Source organism: Ochotona curzoniae, unplaced genomic scaffold (genome assembly GCF_017591425.1).
Source record: "Ochotona curzoniae isolate NIBS_2020 unplaced genomic scaffold, NIBS_Ocur_1.0 patch144, whole genome shotgun sequence".
In the NCBI taxonomy this organism is placed as follows: Eukaryota; Metazoa; Chordata; class Mammalia; order Lagomorpha; family Ochotonidae; genus Ochotona; species Ochotona curzoniae.
The window spans coordinates 123,018-148,388 of NW_024466689.1; the positions used below are offsets into that span (position 1 = coordinate 123,018).

Genomic DNA, 25,371 nt, shown 5'->3' on the forward strand with positions numbered 1-25,371 from the left:
TTTTTTATTGGAAAGGCGGATATACAGAGAGGAGAGACAGAGACAGAGGAAGATCTTCCGTCCGATGATTCATTCCCCAAGTGAGCCCAACGGCCGAATTTATGTCGATCCCAAGCCAGGAGCCTCTTCCAGGTCTCCCACGCGGGTGCAGGGTCCGAAAGCTTTGGGCTGTCCTCGACTGCCTTCCTGGGCCACAGGCAGGGAGCTGGAAGGGAAGCGGGGCTGCCAGGATAGAACCGGCGCCCATATGGGATCCCGGGCGTGCAAGGCGAGGACCTTAACCACTGCGCCACCGCGCCGGGCCCTGAATATTTTTTTAAAGAATATTTTATTTATTTGAAAGGCAGAATTTCAGAGAGTTATAGAGAGAGATTCTTCATCCATTGCACATTTCCCCAGATACAATGGCTGCAACTGGGCCAAGTTGAAGGCAACAGTGGAGTTTCTTTTCCTTTGTTAAGATTGATTTATTTTTATTGAAAAGGCGGAGTTACAGAGAGACAGAAAGGAGAGAGAGAGAGTCTTACATCCTCTCATTCACTCCCCATTTGGCCACAACTACTAGAACTAGGCTGGTCTGAAGCCAGGTGCCAGGAGTCTCATCTGGGTCTCCCTTGTGTGTGCAGGGGCCCAAAGACTGAGCCAGCCTCTGCTGCTTTCCTAGGCCCATTAGAAGGGGCTGAAACAAAAGTAGTATTGCCACAACTTGAAACAGTGCCCATCTGTGATGCTGGCATTTCAGATAGTGGGATAACCTGTTACACCACAACATCAGCCCCCAAAGCTTTGTTTCTTATAAGGACAGCGTATTCAACTGTGATTGTTTTAGGTTTACTATCATACATTATGGTGGTTAGTTTTAGTTAACATGACTAGGCTAAAGGAAGCCCAGATAGCTGATAAAAATCTTGTTCTGGGTGTGTCTGCAGGAGTGTTGCCAGAAGAACTTAGTCATTGAGTAGACTGGATAAAGATGATTGCCTTCACTGCTGGGGGTGGGTATTATGCCAGCTGACAAGGTAAGCTTTGTAGTGAGTGCTGAGATTACGGGCACGCCTGCCCCTCTCAATCATGGTGGATCATGGTGGACCTGAGAAACGTGCTCAAGTCCTGCCTGCCCTGCAGTGGCAGCTCCTGCAGAATGAGCACATTGCCTCTGCACTCAGGCTCCTTGGCCCTGTGGCAACTTGCAGAGACTGTGCTGGAGGCTTCTGGGAGAGCCAAACCACTCCTTTCCCTGAGCCCCAGGAGGACTAGGCTGCCCAATGTAGAAGAACATTCAGAATCTTTGCTAGTGAAGGAGACAGAGCCAGTTGAATCTCCTCTGAAAGGCCCAGGAAGGAAATGAATAAACAGGAAACCTCCTGGCTCACAGGTTTAGGTAAAGAACCTGCTAGAGGAACAAGTTGTGTATGGGGAGACTGTCCCTTGCTGTTGAAATGTAAATGGCCCAAGCCTCACTCCCTGGATGCTTACTTGACAACCCTTTTTATTTGTAGTTTTCATTTCTTTTTTTTTTTTAATATATTTTTATTTTGAATTTTGAATTGTGTGGTACAGTTTTGTGTAGGCTGGGATTCCCCTCCAAACTCCCACCCCCCGTCAGATTTTTCCCATTTTGTTACAATAGTGTAGTCCTTCATAAGGAATCATAATTCTATCAGTCTCTTATTTAAGTGTACCCCGACATTGTTGGTACAGACAGTGTCAGACAGTCCAGCATCCCATTGTCTACACATTTCCAACAGTTTCATTGGGATTCCATCTTTCATCTGGAAGCAGGGATGCATGTTCCATTATACCCCCACATCTGTATATGATAGACTCCTGTACTCCATCACTGCACATTACCGTGAGAAGTCATGAAACAAGGTCAACAACTGGTATGAGTTAGAACAGCCACAACAACAACAACAACAACAACAACAAATTACAGTACCATGAGAAAAAAAAAAGCGCCACTGAGTAACCAACACATGAGTGACAAAAAGGAAACACAGAAGTCTCTTGGGAAAAATGATGCCATCGTATAATTCATGAGCCCGTGATGAATTCAACTAGAGAAAAGAGATTATTTGGAATTGACCAAACCTAAATAAAAAGCATCAAAACACATGGGATACAGCCAAAAAAGCAAACAAAAAACAGTATGGATTGGACTATTGGAGTTACATTTTCCATGTTGGTTTCCTTATATAAGAGAGAATATATGGTATTTGTTCTTTTGTGATTGACTCATTTCACTGAGCATAATGGTCTCTAGTTGGGACCACCTGGTTGTAAATAGAATAATTTCATTCTTCTTAATAGCTGAATAATATTCCATGGAGTAGATGTACCACAGTTTCTTTAACCACTCTTCCTTGGACGCACATCTGGATTGTTTCCACATCTTTGCTATTGCAGATTGTGCTGCTGCAAATATAGGATTACAGATCCCCTTCTCACATGCAGATTTCACTTCTATTGGGTATATTCCTAGGTATATTCCTTTTTTAAAAGTCTGATGCTGTTAATAAACTTTGGCTATTGACCATCAGTCAGTAGTCCAACCTGTTATTATCGGCTCCATGCACCAAGTCCATTGCTGCAGGACAGCAAACAGCCCAGCCTTTTCCCTGGGAAAAGGCTTTGTCCTGTCTGCCTCTCCTCTCTCCTGGTGTGCACCTCCATGCCTCCATGCCTGCAGCCAGGGCAAGAATCCTTCTAGATCTGCCTTGGTGCTCATCAGTGCCTCACTCTTGTTTCCCCCTCCCCCCGCAATAAAGGACCAAAGAATGAATACACAAGTCTTATTTTTTTACTAGATCACTTGAAAACTTGTACTGGAATTGAGTATGGGGTAGGCAGGGGTACTGAGGAACCTGAGTGAAACATCCCATCTCTGCTGCCACTCCCTCCCCTCCCCCGCCCCGCCCCCCAGTCAGGAAAGGCCTGGAACTTCCTCTTACAGGGAAAGATCAGCAGGAGGTGAGCAGCAGCCCCAGCACTGCTGTGGTCACCTGCCGCCTGAGACCATCCAGGGCTGTTGAGGTGTTGGCCACACCTTCAGCTGGGCTGCCCCAGCACTGCCCACCCGTTTCCTAACTGATTAAGAGACCACCAATGGGGAACCTCTTACCTGTAGGTTATGCCCAATCAGGAGGGTTCGGGAAATGCTTAAAATCCCAAGACTCTTCCTCAAACCTTTGGTGTCTCTCTCTCCCTCCCCTTTCCAGAGGCACCCCACCTCCTGGCTTTCTCTCCAGAGGTGCTTTCCCCTTCCCTCTCCCTTCCCTGCTCACCTGGTCCCTTCACAAATAAACTTTTCTGTCTGCAACAGATTCCCAGCTTTTTATTTCTATACTAAGCTGAGGAAAGAACCCACTGGACATTTCTGGTAACAGCCTGTGTCGCTGGAGAGTCCTGCGGCCCTCACCTTTCCTGCACCTCCTAACGGGACCTGCTCACGCTAACACAGCTGCACCCATGGTGACCAAAGGTCATCCTAGTCCTGCATCCCTCACCCTCAGGACCCCAGCTCCTGCTGCAGGGCTCCATCAGGAAACCAGGGCCCAGAGGGATTGCTCTCTTCCCCAGAGGACAGTATCCACTGGAGACTAGCTCCAGCTGAGCATAGAGCCAGAGAAGCATGTGTGGAGTCGTGCAGGAGACAGACCATTACAATTCAGTGATCATGGGCCCGGCGTGATAGTGTAGTGCTTAAGATCCTTGCCTTGCACACGCCGGGATCCCATATGGTCTCCGGTTTTAATCCCGGCGGCCCTGCTTCCCATCCAGCTTCCTGTTTGTGGCCTGGGAAAGCAGTAGAGGACAGCCCAAAGCCTTGGGACTCTGCACCCATGTGGGAGACCTAAAAGAGCTCCTGGCTCCTGGCTTCAGATTGGCTCAGCTCCAGCCGTTGCAGTCACCTGAAGAGTGTATCATTGGAACAGAAGATCTCCCTCCCTGTCTCTCCTCCTCTCTGTATATCCGCCCTTCCATTGAAACTAAATAAAATCTTTAAAAAAAAATTCAATGATAATAATGGATGACCGAAAAAGACTGTCTTCTTTATCTATACAGAAATTCTCACAAGCTTTTGTACACTTTTTAACATCATGGTCAAGTGGGTGTTTCCAAAGATAAGCCATTATCCATTCTGACCTTGCAGCCAGGAAAGCACATATTAATCAGTAATACACTCCTACTACATTTCTCTTTCTACAACTTATCATTTAAAGGAGAAAATATATCACAAAGGAAAAAATATGAAGATCAGAAACAAAAAAAACTTTAAACATAAATTCCCACTACAACCAGGGCTTTTCAACCCTGTAATTAGTTTGAAAGCATGTTTTATAATGTTAGTACAAACATGCTTGAGTTCTTTCAGCAATAGGGTCATGGGACTGGCCAAGACAGCATAAAATATTAAAGGCCCACTCACCAAGATGTTATTAATGACATTAGTTCCCAAGCTCACATCAGTTACAGAGACCATCTCACAAGGGCAAACAACAACGCATCAACAGATTTCAGGATTTTTAAAGGGGTGGTGTCCGAGAAACTGCATTGAAGTAGCTGGAGAGACATTACCAGGCTTTGCCACACGACTAGGAGATTCTTGCAGCCTTGCCAGCAAAGGAGCCTTTCTCTTCACACCTCTGTGTGTTGACCCCAACTGCACCTGCACGGCTCCCAGCAAGTAGTACGGGGCTCCACCATCATTTCTTACTCATAGGTGATGGCACATCGTTGCTAAAAGCACCACTATTGAGCCCAGTGCTACTGCTCAATGACTAAATGCTCACCTTGCAAGCACTAGGATCCCATATGCACACCAGCTTGTGTCTTAGATGCTTCACTACTCATCCAGCATTCTGATGTGCTCACAGTAGTGTTGCCGTGGCCAGTCAGCAGATCAGCCCTGTCACCCTCTGGCACATGAATCTTGGCCCCTGGAACCTCGGCTGCCATGGAAGCACTCACAGGCTTCACTGGCATTAAAATAGCAAAAGAAACCACATGACCGCTACACCCGCATCCAGCCATATCCAAAGCCAGTCTACATTTCCAAAGAGTCACCCGGGCACACATCTGCAGCTGAGCAATCTTTCAGCATGAAACTGGAAGAGGTGACTCTTCCACTAATCTACAGACTCTGCTGCTAAAAACAAAGCACGTGATATGACATGATAAAAAAATAATAATTCTATAGTATCTTATCTCCAAGATACAGAAATTCATGAACTGCTTGAAAAGGAATAAAAAAGAATGATCTTATGGTGACTCGGCAAGACGTAAGAGAATACAAAAACAACTCAGTGGAAATAAAAAAAAAATTCAGAGATGGAATGAAAATAACAAACTAGGGTGGCATACCAAGTTAATCCTCTGCCTGTGGTTCTGGTATCCCATATTTGTGTCAATTTGTATCCCACAACTGCTCCACTTTCCACCCTACTTCCTACTTACAGATTGGGAAAGCAGCAGAAGGTGACCCAAGTCCTTGGGCCCCTAAACCCACATGGGAGACCCAGAAGAAGCTCTTGATTCCTGGTTTCGTATCAGTTCAGCTCTGGCTATCTGAGCAGTGGGATATCTACCAGCAGATAGAACATTTCTCTGGCTCTCCTTCTCAATATTATTCTGCTTTTCAAATAAAAACAGAATGATTCTTAAAAAAAAAAAAAACTAAAAATTTTTGTTGTGTAGATTCAATTTTTGAAACAAAAACACAGCCAAGAGCTTCAATTACCCCAGTAAGAGAGTAGGTCAGGCAGATAAATGAAATTCTTATTTTGAAGACAGATGTTTTAAAATAACAAAGGAGAAAACAGAACAGGTGGGAAAAATGAAGAACATCTTTGCGACATATGGAACACTATTTAGGGAATGAATTTGTATTACAGGAGTTCCAGAAAGAGAAGAGATGGAAAAATGCTTCAAAAGACTATTTAGGCCCAGCCAGTGGCCTAACGGCTAAAGTCCTCACCTTGAACCCGGGGTTCCCATATGAGTGCAGGTTCTAATCCTGGCAGCTCCACTTCCCATCCAGCTTCCTGCTTGTGGCCTGGGAAAGTAGTTGAGGATGGCCCAAAACCTTGGGACCCTGCACCCATGTGGGAAACCTGGAGGAAGTTCCTGGCTCCTGGCTTCAGATCGACACAGCACCAGCCATTACAGCTGCTTGGGGAGTGAATCATCAGATGGAAGATCTTCCTCTCTGTCTCTCCTCCTCTCTGTATATCTGACTTTGCAAGAAAAATAAATCTTAAAAAAAAAAGACTAAGTATAAAATGTTTGAAACAACAAGTCTTAGGAGGAAAAGCCATGTTCATGTGAATGAAGCTTCAAGGAGGCTCAATGATTCAGCCTAAAGAGGTTCTCTGTGAGACACATGTCACCAACCATGAGATCTGAAGGTACTCGACCACACAGATGGCAGGAGAATGCCATAGCCCACTTTTAGCAATGGACAGACTATCCAGACAGAACATCAGCAAGGAGGAGGGCAGAGCTAAGTTGTGCTTCAGACCAAGCGAGCCTGACACGCGTTTACAGATATTCCACGTAGTTGCTGCAGGATACGCATTCCCAGCATCAGCACGTGGCAATACCCCCAGAATGGATTTATGTTAGGCCACAACACAAATCTCAACAGGTTCACAATAATGGAAATCATACCAAATATCTCTTCTGAACACAATGGAATGGGACTACAAATAAATAACAAGAGAGTGTTTTGAAAACTATACAAATACGTGAAACTTGAACAATATGTCCTTGAATAACAAATGAGTCTAAAAGAAATGAAACTTGAGATCAACAAATTTGGTAAGACAAACAAAATGGAAACACAGCATGTCAAAATCAGTGGGATCCAGTAGAAGTATTTTTTAGAAGGAAGATTACAAGAAAAAAATCAGGATTATAATAAATAAACAACCTTTCTACTTCAAGGAAGTAGAAAAACAAGAAAAAACTAAGACCAAAATTAACAGGATGAGATAACTAACCAGAAAAAAGCAAAAGAAATAAAATCTAGACTTAAGAATATTGGAGAGTCAGTTATTCGAAAAGATAAATAAAATCCTCAAACCTTTAGCTTAACTAATAAGGAAAAAGGGACTATCCAAGTAAGACGGAAACCAAGACATTGCAGAAGTAGTACTGTTAACACATCCACAACTGTAAGTGCTGTAAAGATTTGGTGCAATCCCTATTAAATACCAGTGATCCACCATACAGAAATAGAAAAATCTATCTTTAAAGTCACATAGAACTGCAAAAGACTTCATAAAATACTTGTTTCATTTGAATGACAGGATTACAGAGCAGGAGAGGGGAGTCAGAGATCTCACATCATTGGTTTACTCCCCACATGACTGCAAAGATTGGGGTTGGGGCAACTTGAAGCCAAGAGATTCATCTGGGTCTCCCATATGGGTACAGGTCCAAGCATTTGAGCATCTTCTGCTATTTTTTCCAGGAGCATTAGCAGGGAGTTGGATCATAAGTGGAGCAGCTGGGACTTGAATTGGGATACGGGATGCCAGTGCCTCAGGTCATGATTTCCCTAACTGTGCCACAATTTTGGCCACCAAGGCTTTTTACAATCAAAATGATATTAAGTTTAAAAACAAACAAACAAATAAACAAAAAGTCCTCACCTTGCATACACCAGGATCCCATATGGGTGTGGGTTCATGTCCCAGCACCCCACTGTCCATACAGCTCCCTGCTTATGGCCTGGGAGAGCAGTCAAGGATGGCCCAAAGCCTTGGAACCCTACACTTACATAGGAGACCCAGAAGAAGCTCCCGGCTTCAGATTGGCACAGCTCCAGCCATTGTGGTCACTTGGGGAGTGAACAGTGGATGAAGGATCTTTCTCTGTCTCTCCTCCTCTTTGTATATCTGACTTTCCAATGAAGATTAAAAACAGAACAAAATAAAAACAAAAACGAAAAACAAACAGGCTATTGCCATGAAAATGGACACCTTGACCCACGGGACAGAATAGAGAACACAAAATAAATCCATATATGGTCAACAGATTTTTGACAAAGGAAACAAGAATAATGGGATAAAGGAAGTCTCTTCAACAAATGGTGCTGGGGAAAGTGGATATCCATAAAGAGAAGAATAATAGCAGACATACCCATCAGTCATTCTAAAAAAAATCAACTGATGATGTGCTAAAGCAAGTAAAGCTACCGCCTGCAATATCGGCATCCAGACAGGTGTGGGTTCAGGTTCAAGTACTGCTTTTCCACTTTCAAACCAGAAACCTGCTTATTGCCTGGGAAGGCCATGGAGGATTGACCCCCTGCACAAATTGAGTATGTTGAAGAGAAACCTTCACTTCCATGTTTATTCACCTTAGTCAAAGTAAGGAACTGACCCTAAGTGTCTGACAACAGATATTCAGATAAAGAACCCATGACATTACATGAAGTGCAATCAGCCAGGCCCGGGAGGTAAACATTGCACAATCTCAGAACAGAGTGAAGCAGTGGCTCCCCGGATTCCGCATACAGGAAGGACAGGGAGGGGCTGGCATAAAGAATGGGTTCTGGTATCCTACTGTGCAGCAGGGTAGCTTAGGTCACGCTGCCCTGCATGCTTCCAAAGAACTACAAGAGAGAATTTTGAATGTTCTCATCACAAAGACATTGCTTGAGGGTGAGGCTTTCAAAGTGGTGCTCTGTGTGGTGGCCACAGGATGAGGCTCCTTCTTCAGACAACCACCCAGTATCCCTAGTCCCCACTGCTCCCGGTTGCTTTTCACAAACCCACCTCCCCCACTGCTGTGATCCCCCTGGCTTGCTGGACTGGCTTTAGAGAGCAGGTGGTCCAGGGCTCCCTCCTGTAACACCTGCTCCTCCCCCTCCAGCAGGAGCAGCCCCTCGAAGCCCTGCCCCCTTGGCCAGCATGCTCTCATTTTCTGCTCTCTCCCTCTCCACTCCCATCTCAGGGCACAGAAACACTATTATGCACCCATGTTGCCAAGTCCCTCCCTGTAGTTCCCACCTGACTCTTAGTTTTTGGTAGCCAAGCCATAGGCCCCTTGAGGGATTTCTGTTTCTGGGGCAGGTGTGTGGCAGGATCTCAGTCACAGAGTTTTCAATAAAGGGCTGACTACCAACATGCTCATGTCTGTTCACTGTCTTTTAAAATTCTCATTCTAATTATGATTGGTCTTATTTACAAAGTATTTCTTCTGCTGGATGCAGGAATGCTATCTTTCTAGATCAAAGACATATAAATATCAGAGTGAGAAATTCTTTTTTGTTGTTGTTGTTAAGATTTGCTTTTATTTGAAAAGCAGATTTACAAAGAAAAGGAAAGATGGAGAAGTCTTCCATCTGCTAGCTCACTGCCCAAACAGCCACAAAGGCCTCAGTTGAGCTGATGCAATGCTGGGAGCCAGGAACTTCTGGATTTTCCACACAAGTGGAGGGTTGCATAATCTTAGGCCCCCTTCGCTGCTTTCTTATGGCACTAGCAGAGAACAAAATTGCAAGTGGAACAGCTGGGACATGACCAGCACCCATATGGGACGCTGACACCACAGGGTAGAAGATTGGCCTGTTGCGCCATGGTGCCAGCTGCAGAATGACAAAGCCCTTTTGTGGTGTTTTTCAAGATGCAGAAAAAAAAAACCTTCTATTTCTATTGGTCCATGATTTAGTCCGTGATTTGGGAGAGGGTTCTAGGGCTGTAAACAAGCTGCCTAGTGGCCGGAGAGGGAAGTCAGGCACAAACTTGGATAGCAGGACATGCAGGAGACCTCCTCAAGGCTGCTGAGCTTCAGCAACCCCTAGTGTTGCTTGAGGGTGAGGCTTTCAAAGAGGTGCTCATCCAGGCTGGCCAAGTAGTGCCATCAGCCTGAGGAGTTTGATCTCTTCATCCAGGAAATCACAGAGAGGAGAGTCTATGTGGGCAAAGCCAAGGCATGCACTTAGGCAGATTCCATGGTGTCATGGGTTTTGCCCCACTCATCTTGGGATGGCTACTACACACCTTGAAAGAGGGCAGGGCCATGCGAAGCTCATGGGGATGTACAGAGAGGAACCTGGGCCAGGACTGAGTGTGCTTAGAGAAGCAGCAGGCAGCTGGTGGAGGGAGAGTGGATGTCATGTCTTGGTTCCCTGGATGAATGGCTTGCCCTCTCCAAATTGCTACTTGGCTGTCATCCCAGGGTCAGTTTGTTTGATAATAGCAAAACCTACCTCTTCAGAGATTCGAGAATGCTTGTTCATTTTTCTGTTTTCCTTTTATTTAAAAGGCAGTGCCTCCAGGCCATGGTCACTGCTGCCAAGCGGCGACCAAGTCCTAGGTGATTCCAGGACCGAGAGATCTCTTCCCTCAGGGTAAGTACACCATGAGGGAAACTTGGGAACTGGATTAAGGCCCTGGCTCTGCCCTGCCGCTATCATCTTGCAGCAGGAAGAGCCAAGACAGTGTTCCGCCTTGCGGCTGGGGTGAAGGGAGCCTCCTGCAGCTGGCTGCTGCAGGTGGTGCCCAAGCCAGGCCAGACCCAATGCTGGGTCACTGATGCCAAGTGGTGACCAATGCTGGGTCAGGCCAGGATCACTGCTGCCAAGTGGTGACTAAGTCTTAGGTTTTTGGCAGCCAGTGTGTCTATTTGACACCAGGCTCTGCCTGCTGGCCACCCGGCAGCAAGCTCTGGGGTTTTTAGGATATGTAATTGCTGCCTAGAGACATCCATGGATAAGTCCAGTGTGAGTATAGGTGAGGAATGAATTCTGGGTGATTCTCAATGACAGGGTCACAGAACTTTCTGGCAAGTGTGGGGACTGAGACCTGGCAGTTTGGAGGAGAGAGTCCATAAGATCTATTTGGGTCAGACTGATTCACCAGCCCAAATGGGAATCCTGAGATGGGTTGTTAGCATAGAGCATCACTGACTGCCACACACCAGTCCACATGAAAGCTATGGCTGGGGGCCTGTCTGGCAGGGATAGGTACCAGTACCTGACTGAGTGGTGGAACAGGGAACAGGTCACACTTGGCAGGGTCAAGACACTAACCAGCACATGAGAGAACCAGGTCCAGGGGTAGATTCTATGGGGGAAATGTGGGCCCAACCCTGTGGAAATGCAAGTCCCACTGGTTAGCTCATGAGTTGGGATGGTGATGGCTGTGCTAGGTGTGACATGGAACCTGCCATCACTTACTGGTAAAGGAACCGACAATAGTCTGGGCAGGTCAAGGCAGCAGCACCCGAATGTGCATCCTAAAACAAGATGTGGGGTGGGCTGAGCTGCAACTGGAAGGGGGTGGACTAGGCAGGGCTGAGCAAACCTTAACTCACAAGGAAGAACAGAAATCAGGATGGAGCACAGGTCATGCCAAGCTAGGCTCTTACACTAACTGGTCTGCATGAGCCAGGGATACTAGGACACAGCATCAAAGGCAAAGGCCAAGACAGGTGAGGGGCTAAGTCAACTGGGTCAGAGCAACCACTGGCATGCATGTAATCTAGGGCTGGGAATAGACTCAGTTGGGGAGCTGTGAGAGTATACCCTTGCTGGGTTGGGGTTCCCACGGGAGAGTGCAGGGGCCAGAGTGGGGGCTGCATTCTGGTCTGGATATGGCTGCAATCTCTCTTGGCACAAGTGTGAACTGGAGCTGGGAGCACCTAACCAGGCTAGATGCCAGCACTATCTGGTGCTCTGGAGGACCTGGGTAGATAGATATAGGCCAGACTAGGCTAGATGTCTGCCCCTACTGAGCCATGTGTGAACTGTGTCTGGGTATGGACGAACCTTGGCTGTGCTGAAACATCCAACAGTAAGAACCAGAATGGGTTGAAGGCTAGTAAGGAAAGGTCACTGTTCCTGCTAGTTCACTGCCCAAACAGCCACAAAGGCCTCAGTTGAGCTGATTCGATGCTGGGAGCCAGGAACTTCTGGATTTTCCACACAAGTGGAGGGTTGCATAATCTTAGGCCCCCTTCGCTGCTTTCTTATGGCACTAGCAGAGAACAAAATTGCAAGTGGAACAGCTGGGACATGACCAGCACCCATATGGGACGCTGACACCACAGGGTAGAAGATTGGCCTGTTGCGCCATGGTGCCAGCTGCAGAATGACAAAGCCCTTTTGTGGTGTTTTTCAAGATGCAGAAAAAAAACCCCTTCTATTTCTATTGGTGACTTGAGTAGGGCTGGCCCATGGACCACCAGTATGCGCAAAATCTGGCAATGGGAGAGGTTCTGAGGCAGGAGCCTGGGCAGCTCCTCTGTTGGGAGACAGTCCCTGCAGACGAGCACAAGAACCACAATAGGGAGCAACCCAGACCAGACCAGAGAAAGATATCCGCTGGAATACATTTGGCACAGGTTGGGGGCAGGCCAGACTGAACCAGTTTGCATCACCCGCTGGCAAATCTGAGCATCAAAACAGAGTGTGGGTCAGGCCAGGTTTGGTCACAACACATACCAGTGCACATTACAGAAAGCCAAGGTGAGGTGAGCCATACCAGATGTGGCTGCAGTGCCCAACCAGCACACATGAGAACCAGGGAGGGAGGGGGCAAAGCCAGCAGGGGGAATGTGGAGGGCTCCCCTGCTGGACAGCCACTCCCACTGGAGAGTGAGTTGGGATGGGGGTACACCAGACCAGGCAGGGCTACAGTACCTGTGGGTCTTAGGTGAGCTAGATCATGAAAAAGCCAGGTTGGGCTGACTGTTCCTACTGGTGCAAGCATAAATTAGAGTGTGTGAGGGTTGTTTGGGTTTTGCTGCAGCATCAGCCGCAGAGACTGGTACTAGGGGCTAAATTTGTCAAGTTAATCTCCAGAACCACCTGTAGAATGCATAATCTGGGAGTGAGAGTGGCCTAGTAGGGAAATAGTGGGCACCTCCCTCTTGGGTTACCACTCCCACTGAAGAGCATGAAAACCAGGACTGGGGCAGGGGTGGCTAGACAGAACAGCACCCACCAGTATGTGTGTGGGCTGGATAGTGGGATTGGTTGGGTTGAACTAGGCTTCAATGCCCATTGACATGTATGAGAGCTAAATGGGATGTGGGACAGACTGAACAAGTCTGTGGTACATACTGAACTAGGGTAGGGGGCAGGCCTGGTGGGGGTTATGGGGAGTCGCTCCAACTAGACTGCAGCTCCCACTGGTTTGCATGAGGGCCAAATATGAAGTGGGTAGGATCAGGCTGGACTGCAACACCCTTTGGTTCATGTGCAAGACAAGGCTGGAAACAGAAATGACCCAGCAATTGCAACTACCAGCATGTGCATAAGCTGATTGGGGCAATGGACTGTGCCAGATGCTGTACTAGCAAGCACACACAAGAATCAGGTCTGGGATCATCTCAGATGAAGTTTCTTTGGAGATTCCCTCCAACTGAACTGCTGATGTCAGAACCCCAACCATGAAGAAACTATGTCAGCCAGTGGATTCTGAATAGGTTTCATCGTGCTTGGAACAGTGAGATTGGCAGCAATTCAGAACAGTTGAACTATCACAACTGCTGGAGTAGGACCCTCAGAGCATGCCCCATATCAAGGACCTGGGATGAGGGGGAGGCTGGGTGGAGCTTCTCCCTTTGTTTCTCCCCTGACCCCAAATACAAAAAAAAAAAAAAGATATTAGTTTGGAAACAATGGTCTTACCCACTTTCCTGTAGCCCTTGACCCTTTATACCCTAATCAACAATGTAAAGACTATCAAAATAAAAATACATATTAAAAAATAAGAAAGAAAGAGAAAGAAAAAAAAGAAAGAAAGAAAGAAAAGAAAGAAAGAAAGAAAGAAAGAAAGAAAGAAAGAAAGAAAGAAAGAAAGAAAGAAAAGGGAGAAAAGAAAGAAAAGGCGGAGACCCAAAGAACGAGGTTCAGAGACAGAGCAGGTGATCTTCCATCTGCTCCTTGTCTCTCTAAGTGCCTGCAACAGGAAGGGCTAGCCAGGCCAAAGCCAGGAGCCTGGGACTCGGTCCAGGTCTCCCATGTGACTGGCTCAGACCCAAGTACTGAAGGCATCTTCTGCTGCCTCCCAAAGGGGACGAGAGCAGGGAGCAGAAACCACAAATGCAGCGAGGGCTCAGATCCTTTACACCCTGATGTGGGATGCTGGCACCCCAGAGTCTTAAGTGCTGGAAATATGAGGTGTTAGCCCCACTGATTCAGGCTGGAGTCTGTTTCCTGTCCCACTCCCCATCAGAGGATTTGTAGTCTCAGCAACTATCATCTATGCCCCTGGCCTGGGTTACATGGCCTTGGAAGAGCTAACATGACTAAGAGAGGAAGGGTAACAGTTGGACTGCAGCCAATGGCCTGAAGGGAACGAGTGGCCCTGTGTGTCCTTGAATACTTGAGAAAGTCTCTGTGTGTGGCTTGGCATTGTAGCATAGCAAGTCAAGCCACCACCTGCTGCACTCACAGCCCATATCAGAGTAGCCACTTCAAGTCCTGGCTCCAAGGTCCCTATCCAGCTCCCTACTAATGTCCCTGGGAAGCAACAGCTGATGCTTAATCACTTGAACTTGTGCCACCCATGTGGGAAACCTGGCTGGAGTCCAGGCTTCCTGGCTTTGGCTTGTCACAGCCCAGGCTGTTGTGGCCAGTTAGGGAACAAAGCAACAGTTGGAAAAATCTCTCTCTTACACACACACACACACCCTGCTCCTCCTCTCTGACACTGTCTTTCAAGATACACATCATAGGGGGGGAAATTACATTCGCACTCTCTGTCCTGGCAATGTGGTTCATGTTACTTGTGGCAGAGCTGGAGATGAGGTAGGCTGGAGCACAGTAAGGATGAGCTCCGGCACCAGGTAAAGATTCTGAGTTTTCTATTTTCCTAGGAATAATTAGAGCTCAGTCCAGTAGGTGCTTTCTGGGTCACTCACCTGAATCCACATTATGCAGGTTTTACAATGTCACTGAGTAATGTCTGGGCTCTCTTCTACACATCAAGGACATTGTCCTGCTAGCAACACACACACACACACACACACACACCATTGTATGCAAACCCAGCCAAGCCAAAAACTGGCCCATGAAAGGGAGGTCTGAGCAGATAGGGCTTTTGGAAGATGGAAGGGGCAGTGCAGCAGAGAGCCAGGCATGGTAGGCAGACACAGCCCGGCAGCTCCCAGCCATGAGTCATCACTAGTCACTTGAGCATGAGGCGCTTAACCTGCCTGTAGCTCAGCTGCTCTGAGTTTCTTTTTTAATTCATTTGGAAAGAGCTCTCTCTTTCTCACACACACACACACACACACACACACACACAGAATTTCTGCCATCCACTGTCTCCCTCTCTGAATGGTCTCAGCAGCCAGGACCTGGCCAGGCTGAAGCCAGGAGCTCAATCTAGCCTCCCATGTGAGTCGTGGGGACCCGAGTAGATGAGCTATCTCTGTTGCCTACAGGATGTGCATTAGTCTGGAGCTGGGTGGGAGAGCAGAGCAGATGCTGAAACCCAGGCACTGTGAGAGGGGATGGGATGTCCCAAGGGGTGGAGTCATGCCGTGCCATTGCCTGGTCCTTAGTTCCTTTCTGATGAATGGTGATAATGGGGCTGAGCATCAGATTTGGGGAAACAGTTTCCTAATCCTGAACAGTCACCCGCAGTGCATGTAACATACCTGCTGTGTGCCAGGTACCCTCACTGAGCTCTTAGGAAGCAAGGACATTGGCTGAAGGTCCCTGAAAAGTGAAGTCACCAGGGCTGTGGCCCCTCAGGAGACTGTGTCAAGCTCCAGCCCTGGAGCCCCAGGAGGGCTCCTGTTGGGGTCCCACTGTGCCTGGGCTGCCTAGGGCTGTGGGTGGGTACCCCAGTGGGGTGCAGGCCCTGAGCTCTGTCCTTGTTCCCACTCACAGGGCCTGGAGAAGATCTCTGCCTACATGAAGTCCAGCCGCTTCCTCCCAAGACCTGTGTTCACCAAGATGGCCACTTGGGGCAACAAGTAGGGCCATGAGAGGCCAGGAGACAGGAGGAGCCGTGTCAGCCTGCTACCCAGAACCTGGGTGGCAGCTGGTCCCCCTGTGTCCCTGGCACTGCCTTCTTCCTCTCACTCCCTTCTTTTTTTTTTTTTTTAAGATTTATTTTATTTTTATTGGAAAGGCAGATAGAGAGGAAGATCTTCTGTCTGATGATTCACTCCCCAGGTGGCCACAACGGTTGATGCCATGCCAATCCGAAGCCAGGAGCCTCTTCTGGGTCTCCCAAGTGGGTGCAGGGTCCCAAAGCCTTGGGCCGTCCTTGACTGCTTTCCAAGGCCACAGGCAGGGAGCTGGATGGGAAGCGGGCCGCCGGGATTAGAACCGGCGCCCATATGGGATCCTGGACGTGCAAGGCGAGAACCTTAACTGCTGCGCCATCGCGCCAGGCCCTCTCACTCCCTTCTTATCCTCAAAGCCTTTTGCTTCTCTTTCCTCTACCTCCTTCCTGTTCCAAAAATACCCTCTAGCCTCTTCCCCCTCCCCATGCCAGGGAGTTCCCTCTCTTGTCTTTCCTGTGTTCTGTCTGTCAGTAGCTGTGTCTACTCTGAGGAGCCCGACTGGATCCCTGGCCTGGAGGTCCATCCCAGGCTCTTAGAGCCCTGCCAGCACACACAAGACCTGGGGCTGGGTTTTTCTGGTAGGGGAATTTCAGAATTTTCTTGCTGGACCACTGCTTCTCCTGGGAAGCATGAAGGCTGGAATTGGGGTATGCAAGGCTGGACTGGGCTGCTATATTCACTGCTTTGCACCAGAACCAGAATGGGTGCCGGCCAGCTGAGCTAGGCCACAGCATAGCCGTAAAGTGCTAGAATTGGGTATGAGCCATGTCAGGCTGGACTGCAGTACTCCCTGGTAGGTGTAAGATCCGGGGCTGGGAGCAGCCCTGGCAGGGGAACTGTGAGCATGCCCCACTAGATGGTACCTCTCACTGGTGAGCACAAGAACCAGGGCTGGAAGTAGAACAGGTTGAACAAGATGGCAACATCTGTTGGCATATGTAAGGGCTGAGTCTGGTAATGGGTCAGGTTGAGATAATCTGCTTTATTCTTCTAAAAATGTTTTAATTATTTTCATTTGAAAGGCAGCTTTTATAGGGGAAAAAAGAGAGTTAGAGAGAGAAGGTCCTCCATCTGCTGGCTCAACTCCCCAAATGGCCCCAATGGCTAGAGCTGAGCTGATCTGAAGCGGGAAGCCAGAAGCTTTTTCCAGGTCTCCCATGTGAGTGCAGGGTCTAAAGGATTTGGGCCAGTCTCCATTGCTTTCCTAGGCCATAAACAGGGAGCTGGGTCTGAAGTGGAGTGGCCAGGACATGAACCAGTGTCCATATGGGATGCAAAGCACCATAGGTCAGAGAATTAGCATGCTACACCGCTGTACTGGTCCTAGTCACTTATATTCTAACTTGTGGTGACAATTCATATTTGGTTTTTTTTTTTTGACATTTATTTCTTTGAGTAGATGACATAGATGTCAATATATGCTCTCAGTGTGGCATGTCTAATCATGCTGTTGAGCATGTGGATTTTTTTTTCTTTTTTAGAAAGATGTATTTATTTTTTTAAAAAAGGCAAGTTACTCAGAGAGAAGGAAAGACAGAGCTCTTCCATCCACTGATTCACTCCCCACGTGATCACAACGCCAGACTTAAACCAATAGAAAGCCAGGAGCTTCTTCAGGTCTCCTATGTGGATGCAGGATCCCAAGGACTTAAGCCATTCTTCACTACTTACCTAGGCCATAAGCAGAGAACTGTATGAGAAGTACAGCAGGAGGACACAACACCTACATGGGCTGCTGGAACCACAGGTGGAGGACTAGCTCGATACACCATTACACCAGATCCCATGTAGATTTCTTTTTTCTTAAAGATATTATTTATTTGTATTGGAAAGGCAGAGTTACAGAGAGAAGGAGAGACAGAGAGGGAAAGATCTTCCACATGCTGGTTCACTCCCCCAAATGTCGGTAATGGCCGGAGCTGAGTCAACCCTGAGGCCAGTGAAGCATATTTAATTGAGGATTTTAGGACATGGTAACTGGCTTTAAAATAAGTGCTTCCCCAATTTTTGGTTCCCATATCCACCTAAGTCCCCAGAGGAAACATGCAAGTCAAAGTGTAGGAGATTGTTTACTATTTTAATGGATGGTTTGCTCACTCTCTAGGGAGAATACATTTTGGGCCCCTACGGAACATCTGTACCTCCTGCTGTACTGGAGGGCCACAGTTTCCTCCTGTGCCTTTTCTGTAGGGTTGCAACAGTACCTTGATGTTCTGCCTTTCCCTTTGCTGATAGTTGATGTGTTGTACATGATTCCACCCTGCAAACCACCATCTGTGAGTCACTCTGCTTATAAACCTCCCTATGTAAAATTCTCTACTTCTCTGTTATCTCTCTAGGGCTTAATAATTTTTCAAGAACTATTGGCCACAGGTGCAGACAGCTGAGTGGGATGGTGCCCTGGGGAAGGGAGACTCGGTGGGCCTTCAGGCTTTTCCTGGCCTGAAGGTTTTCTTGCCCAGCATAGGTGTGTTAGCTGGGCCGTGTGGTTGCCTAGAAGAGAGCCTGGATAGCTCGGGCCACCCAGCAGCGTGCTCTGGGAGTTTGGGGGTGTGGATTTGCAGGGGGAATGGATGATTGCACAAGTGGAATTGGTTGATGACCTATGGGTTTATGGCCAGGTGAGGACTTACTGTTGATGGACTTCCATGGATAAGACCACTGCATGTGTATTTAAGAGAAGGGCTGAGACCAAATAGTTTGAAGGGCGGAACAGGAGGGCCTTTAATGGTCAGGCCAAAATACAAACACACATGAAAGACCTGAGCTGGGGTAGTGAGCTTCGACCATCATTGAGTACCACTCACTGGCACACACTAAGGTTAAGGCTGGGGTCTACCAGTGAGAGTCAGAACAGAGGGCAGGTGACGTTCAGATGGGCCATGACAATAGCTAGCACGTAAGAGAAATGGATCTGGTAGCAAAACCTGTGGGGGAGATATGGGCTTACCTCTGTGGAACTGCAATCTCCATTGGCACGTCCAAGAGCTGTGAATAGGAACAAGCCTGGCTGGGGAGATAAGGAGACGTCCTAACTGGGTTGTGGTTCCTTCTGGTGGGGACAAGAGCCAGAGTGGTGACAGCAGGCTGGGGCTGGACATGTCAAAAGCCTCCACTGATGCAAGTGTGGACCAAGTCTAGGGACCAGCCATTTGGGCTAGACTCCAGCACCCACTGGTACTTGTGAGCACCAGGCTGGGTGTAGAAATGACTGGGCTAGGTCTAGACAGGACAGAAAGTAGACAAAGTCAACCTGGGCCAAGAACCCACTGATGTGTGTGAGAACTGCCACGGCGGGAGACCCAATAGAGGAGCTTGGGAAACTCCTTCGTTGGGATGCAGTCTCTGCAGGTGAGCACAAGAATCAAGGTAAGGAACAGCCCAGACAACGCCAGGTTACAGTACTTGCCAGCATACATGTGGGTCAGGTCTGGGGACAGACCAAGCTGGGCCAATTTATAACATCCACTGGCAGATCTGAGAACCAGGACAGGGGGCAGGAGGAGCCAGACTGGGCTGCAACACCAGCCAGTTCACATTAGGGCTGGAACACGGATCAGGCTGGGCTGGGATAGGCTGCAGCACCCACAAGAAAGAGCTGGAGCTGGGGGACAGACTAGACTGCGTCAGGCTGCACAATACAATAGTGTATGCTTAGGTGAGGCAAATCACACCAGCCTGGGGTCCATGGGTGCTGGGTTTGTGAGCCCCGGGGGCGAGGACCCAGTGGGGCTTGTATCTCTTGGCCTGGACCCAACCAAGCAGTGGGTGCTGGGTTTGTGAACCCCAGGAGTAGGCGATGCAGCGGGACTTGGGTCACCTGTCTCAGGTCCTTGGGCCCACCTGTGGGGGCGAGGGGTGCCAGGTTCATCAGCCCTGGGGGCAAGGGATCCAGTGAGGTTGCCTGGCCCGGGTCCCTGTGCATGCCTGTGAGGTGGGTCCCAGGTCCATGAGCCTTATGGGTGAGGGATCCAATCAGGCCCAGGTCACCTAGCCCGGGTCTCTTGGCCTGCCTGCACATGGGGTGCTGGATTTGTGAGCCCCGGGAACCTCACCTGGGTCCCTCGACCCACCTGCGAAGTGGGTGCCAGGTTTGTGAGCCCTAGGGGTGGGAATTCAGCAGAGCTCGGGTTGCCTGGCTCGGGTCCTTGGGCCCACCTGCAAGGGGTTGTCAGGTTCATGAGCCTGGGGAAGAGGGGGATCTGATGGACTCAGGTCACCTGGCCTGGATCCTTGAACTCACTTGCAAGAATATGCCCTCCTCAGTTAAGAAGGTGGAACAGTGGATGCAGACCCTGATGCACACGCAGAATATAGCAGCCTGTTTGGTACCATAGCAGAAGAAGAACAGAGTAATTGAACAACTACCCCAGCCAAATGATGACAGCAAAGATCTGGACGAAAGAAGACTTCAGGTAGACCCATATCAGCCAATGGACATTGGGAGACCTTCATCATCCTTGGATCAGCTAAATTGATAGCATTTCAGAACTATCCAAACTTCTTGTGCAGAACCCTGGGAACATGCATACGCCAGGACCCTGGATAGATACTGGGTAGCAGTTGCCCATTCATAGGTATGGGAACATTTGGGAAACTGGGTGTGGCATCTCCCTTTATCTCCTCCCTTTTCCCAGAAACAAGAAGAAGAAATAGCAAATTTGGAAATAATGATTTCACCCATTTATCCCTAAACTTCAATCCTTCCCACCCTGATCAACCATGTAATTATCATGAAAAAAATTTTTTAGGGCCTGGCGCCAAGGCATAGCGGCTAAAGTCCTTGCCTTGAATGCACCAGGATCCCATATGGGCACCGGTTCTAATCCCATCCAGCTTCCCATCCAGTCCCGCTTCCCATGCAACTCCCTGCTTGTGACCTGGGAAAGCAGTCAAGGACGGCCCAAAGCCTTGGGACCCTGCACCCGCATGGGAGACCTGGAAGAGCTCCTGGCTCCTGGCTTCGAACTGGCTCAGCTCCAGCCATTGCAGTCACTTGGGAAGTGAATAATCAACAAAAGATCTTCCTCTCTGTCTCTCCTCCTCTATATATATCTGACTTTGCAATAAATCTTTATTTTTTTTTTAATTTAAAGAAAGAGCTATCAAAAGATGAGCCTGCATGTCCAGCATTGGACAGTGGTGAAATCACTGCTTGGCATGGTTTCCTGCCACACAATGTGACCATTCTTCATTTGAGGTGTCCATTTGGGCTGAAGGATCCATGTTTCTGGGTGATGGTGAGAGTGCTTCCAGGGAGATTAGCATGTGAATCAATGCAGCAAATAAAGAAGATCCACTCTCACCCTCACCAACTGTGCTGACCACCTCCAATCCACGAAGCTTCAACAGGAAAGAGCAGGTGGAGGGAGAGTGAGTTCTACCTTCTCTTCCAGGGACAACTGACTCTCCTCATTCTGTGGTCTTGACCTTGAGCTGAGACTTAGACTGTGGCCTTTGCCCTCCACTGACACCCCCAGGTCTTTGGCGGGTACTGGACTCCTCCCCAGCTCCTCTTCCCAGTGTGCAGATGACTGACCCTGGATCACCTCATCTAATTCATTCCCAGAGCCGATGACCTCAGTAAACAGATAAATATCCAAACTTACAAGAGTATTGAGAAATGTTGGTGGTTAAATAGAATTAAGAATGTAAGTTTATTTTAGTGTAGATTCTTTCATACACATGGAAAATGCATATTATTAAAACTATATACAGACCTCAAAATCTTGTACCTTGAATAAACTGCTTTTAATCCATTTTTAATAAGATTTGGAAAATTCTTAGTACATTTATTCTCAGATATGTCCTAATTGGTTCTATTCCTTTGTGAAACTCTGGCTGTTTAATGTTTAGCACATACACATAACACCGGCCAAAATCATCAATGAATAAATTGGTAAAATCCGGGGCCCAGCCTGGTAGCCTAGAGGCCAAAGTACTTGACTTGCACGTGCCAGGAACTCAACAGGAAAGAACAGGTGGAGGGAGAGTGAGTTCCCCTCTGTTCGTCTGGACATCCACCTTCTCTTCAAGGAACCACTGACTCTCCTCATTCTGTGGTCTTGACCTTGAGCTGGGAATTTGACTGTGGCCTTTGCCCTCCATTGACACCCCCAGGCCTTCCGTGGGTACTGGACTCCATCGCCAGCTCCTCTTCCCAGCTTGCAGATGACTGACCCTGGATCACCTCATCTCCTTCATTCCCGGAGGCAATGACCACAACAACCAGATAAATATGCAAACATACAAGAGTATTACAAAATGCCAGTGGGTAAATAGAATTAAGAATGCAATGAACACTATTTGTGGGCTCCTGCTGGCTTTGTGCCAGCGCAGGCGGCGAGCTTACAGGGACCTAGGGGTGCAGGCTTGCAGGGGGTGTAGGGAATGCATCAGCGGGGGCATGTGGAGACCTGGGGACTCATGCCCAGGAATGTACAGAAAGCCTGGGGATTTCCCCCACATGATTTGACCCAAACGGGACTTAGGGGAGGGTAGAGCCCTAGGTTAGCTTGCTGTCCTTGTGTTCTGGTGGACCAGGCTTGGGAAACTTTGAATGGGCCTGGATCTTGGGTAGCTGGAAGGGTAAAGACCCAGGCCAGCATACATCCCAGGAGCTTGGGTGCCGGAGTCCAGCTCCAGCCGAGTTCAGAGCTCGGGAAGGGTGCGTGGAGTCGGCGATAAAGAAAGACACAGACACAGACACTTGGTGCGTTCTCACAACAGCTCAGGAAAAAGCTGTCCTTTTTATTTACTCAAAACCCTTCTCAAGCTTCTGCACAAGCAACTATTCTATTTTTTTTCTTTTCAAAATTAAGGGGGCATGTACAGACATTTGGTCACTCTGTCTGCACTTCAAGGCTAAGCAGGTGCTCCTAAAGATAATTTTGCAAAATACTGTATTCATATTCTTCAAAGCAAGCTATTGTTTATTCTACAACAGCAGCCATGGAGCAACAGCCAGGACTCCAAGGCCAAGGCACATGCGATTACCTGCTAATTAGTAGTACTTTCCCACCACATTTCTACTTCTACAATTTACCCATCATTTAATGGGAAAATAGGTTACAAGGGAAAAAACCTAAAATCTAAAACAGAAACTTCAAATGTTAAATCGCCCTACAACTATAGACTCCTACAACCCCATAAACAATAAAGCAATAATCAAAAGCTTCTTTTGCTAATAAACATCCTTAATTCCTCTAGCTAAAAATTATAAAAGTGGCTAAAACAATTACATTTTCTATGCTCCAAAAAATTGCAAAGGCAGGCTAGCCTTTGAGATAACAATAACTATATTTATTGCCATAGCAGTTTCAGCTCTCACTCCCATCACTTGCATTAATATTTAGGATATTTTCAAGCCCCTTCCCAGAAGGTGTGCTACATGTCTGGGCCAAATTCTAAGACAATGGTTAAGTACCCAATAAGGTGTCCAAAAATGGCATGGGCTTAATTGTGCTCCTGTGTGTAAATTGTCAAAGGCCCACTCACCAAGACATTATCAGTGACATTAACTCTCAAGCTCACATCGGTTGCAAAAACCTGCAAAAACTGTCTCACAGGGGCAAACAACAATGCCTCAAAAGAATACAGAATTCTTAGTGGGGTGCTTGAGTGTCCATGCAGCCAGGGGGTGAAACAGCGTCAGGGTGGTCAGAGAGAAATACGCCGGGCCCTGCCAAACAGCTGGAAGCTCCCCCGGGCCCTGCCAAGCAGGGGAGCTGTTCTCTTCACACCTTCGTGCCATCCACACCTACCGCACAGACCCCAGCACTTGGGTCCCTCGTGGGTGGGCAGAGCTCCAGGCAGCACACCACCACACTGGAAGACTGGGCTTTGGAAGACTGTAGTAGGGAACCTATGAGCTCCCAGGCATAGGGACTGAAGATTGTTCAGGGAAAGGGGTAAGGGATGTGTGGAAGGGAGGACCACTGAGGGAGTATGTTGCAGGTGAGGAATGACTTCTGAGGGACTTCCATCAACAAGGCCACTGTACTTGCAGGTAAGTGAAGGGGCTGAGACCCAGCAGTTTGGAAGAGGCAAAGCTGAAGATTCTTTGTTGGGTCAAACAGATTTACCCGCCCATATGAGAGACCTGAGTTGGGCTAGCTAGCATGGACCATCACCAGCCACCACCTACCAGTGCACACTATAGTTAGGGCTGGGGGCCTACCTGGAAGGGATAAATCACACAGTACCCGCCAGTGAGTGTCATAACAGGGAACAAGTAATGTTAGTCTCTGCCATGACACTAACCAACATGTGAGAAAACCAGGTCTAGGGGCAGATTCTGTGGGGGATATGTGGGCTCACCCCTATGGAACTATAATTTCCACTGGTTTGCCCAAGAGCTGGGGGTAGTGAAGGGTTGAGCTAGGCATAACCATGGAACTCTGACACTCATGGAAATCTCTGGTACTGGGATTGGGAATAGGCTGGGCTGGTCTTGGCTCCAGCACCTGGAGATGCCCCCAAGAAGAGGGTGTGGAGTGGGCCGGGCAGCAAAATCAACCAGAGGCTATGACAGAGGGGGCAGACTATGCCAAGTAAGGGCCTAGCACCTGCTGGCACATGTGAGATCTGGGCCTGGGTGTCGGTCTGATGGGGGAACATGGGGAACTCCCATGGCAGGCCATAGCTCCCGCTGGTGAGTATGATTCAGACTTGGGTGTTGGTCAGGATGGGCAAAGCAGCTCCAGCTGTGGCAAGTGTGTGAGTTGGTTCTGGGGATGGGGGAGGTGGACCAGACAAGGTCAGGCCAAATACTGGCATGTGTAGGAACCAGGTTGGAGTATAGGTAATGCTGGGCTAGGCTATCATAACTACCAGTTTGTATGTGAGAAGGACTGGAGCAGACTGGACAAACCAGGCTGCAGCACCTACCAGTGAGCGTTGGGACTTAGGGCTGGCCTGGACAGGCCAGGCTGCAGCATCTGATGGCAAAGGCCACAACAGGAAATGGGCTATGCCAAGCTTGGTCAAAGCAGCCACTGGTACATGCAAGATCTGTGGCTAAGATGAGAGCTGGTTGGGGAGCTAAGGGGACACCCTGACTGGGTTTGGTTCCCACTGGTGAGCCCAAGAGCCCGAATGGGGACAGGGATCTGAGCTGGACATGACCGCAGCATCCCCTTGGCATGGATGTGAACTGTCTGGGGAGTGCCAGACCGAGCTAGACTCTAGCACCTGCTGGTTGCTCCTGAGAGCCAGAGTGGGTGTAGGATAGGCTTGGCTGGGTCTCAGCTCGTGCTGAACCACATGAGAGCTGGGTCTGAGTATAGATCAGGTGTGCTGGGCTGTAGCACCCAACAGTGAGGACCAGAATGG

The 25,371-nt window shown here is 48.4% G+C and overlaps 1 protein-coding gene across 4 annotated transcripts in view; it reads left to right on the top strand.

The window, feature by feature from the left end:
- LOC121166488 (glutathione S-transferase Mu 1-like) overlaps window positions 1–15,946 on the top strand; it is a 135,870-nt gene extending 119,924 nt beyond the window's left edge. For all 4 annotated transcript variants that reach the window (XM_040995628.1, XM_040995622.1, XM_040995625.1 and 1 more), the window contains one exon: window positions 15,857–15,946. In XM_040995628.1, coding sequence (XP_040851562.1) covers window positions 15,857–15,946 — 90 coding nt within the window. The remainder of the gene's footprint in view (window positions 1–15,856) is intronic.
- The last annotated feature ends 9,425 nt before the right edge of the window (window positions 15,947–25,371 follow it).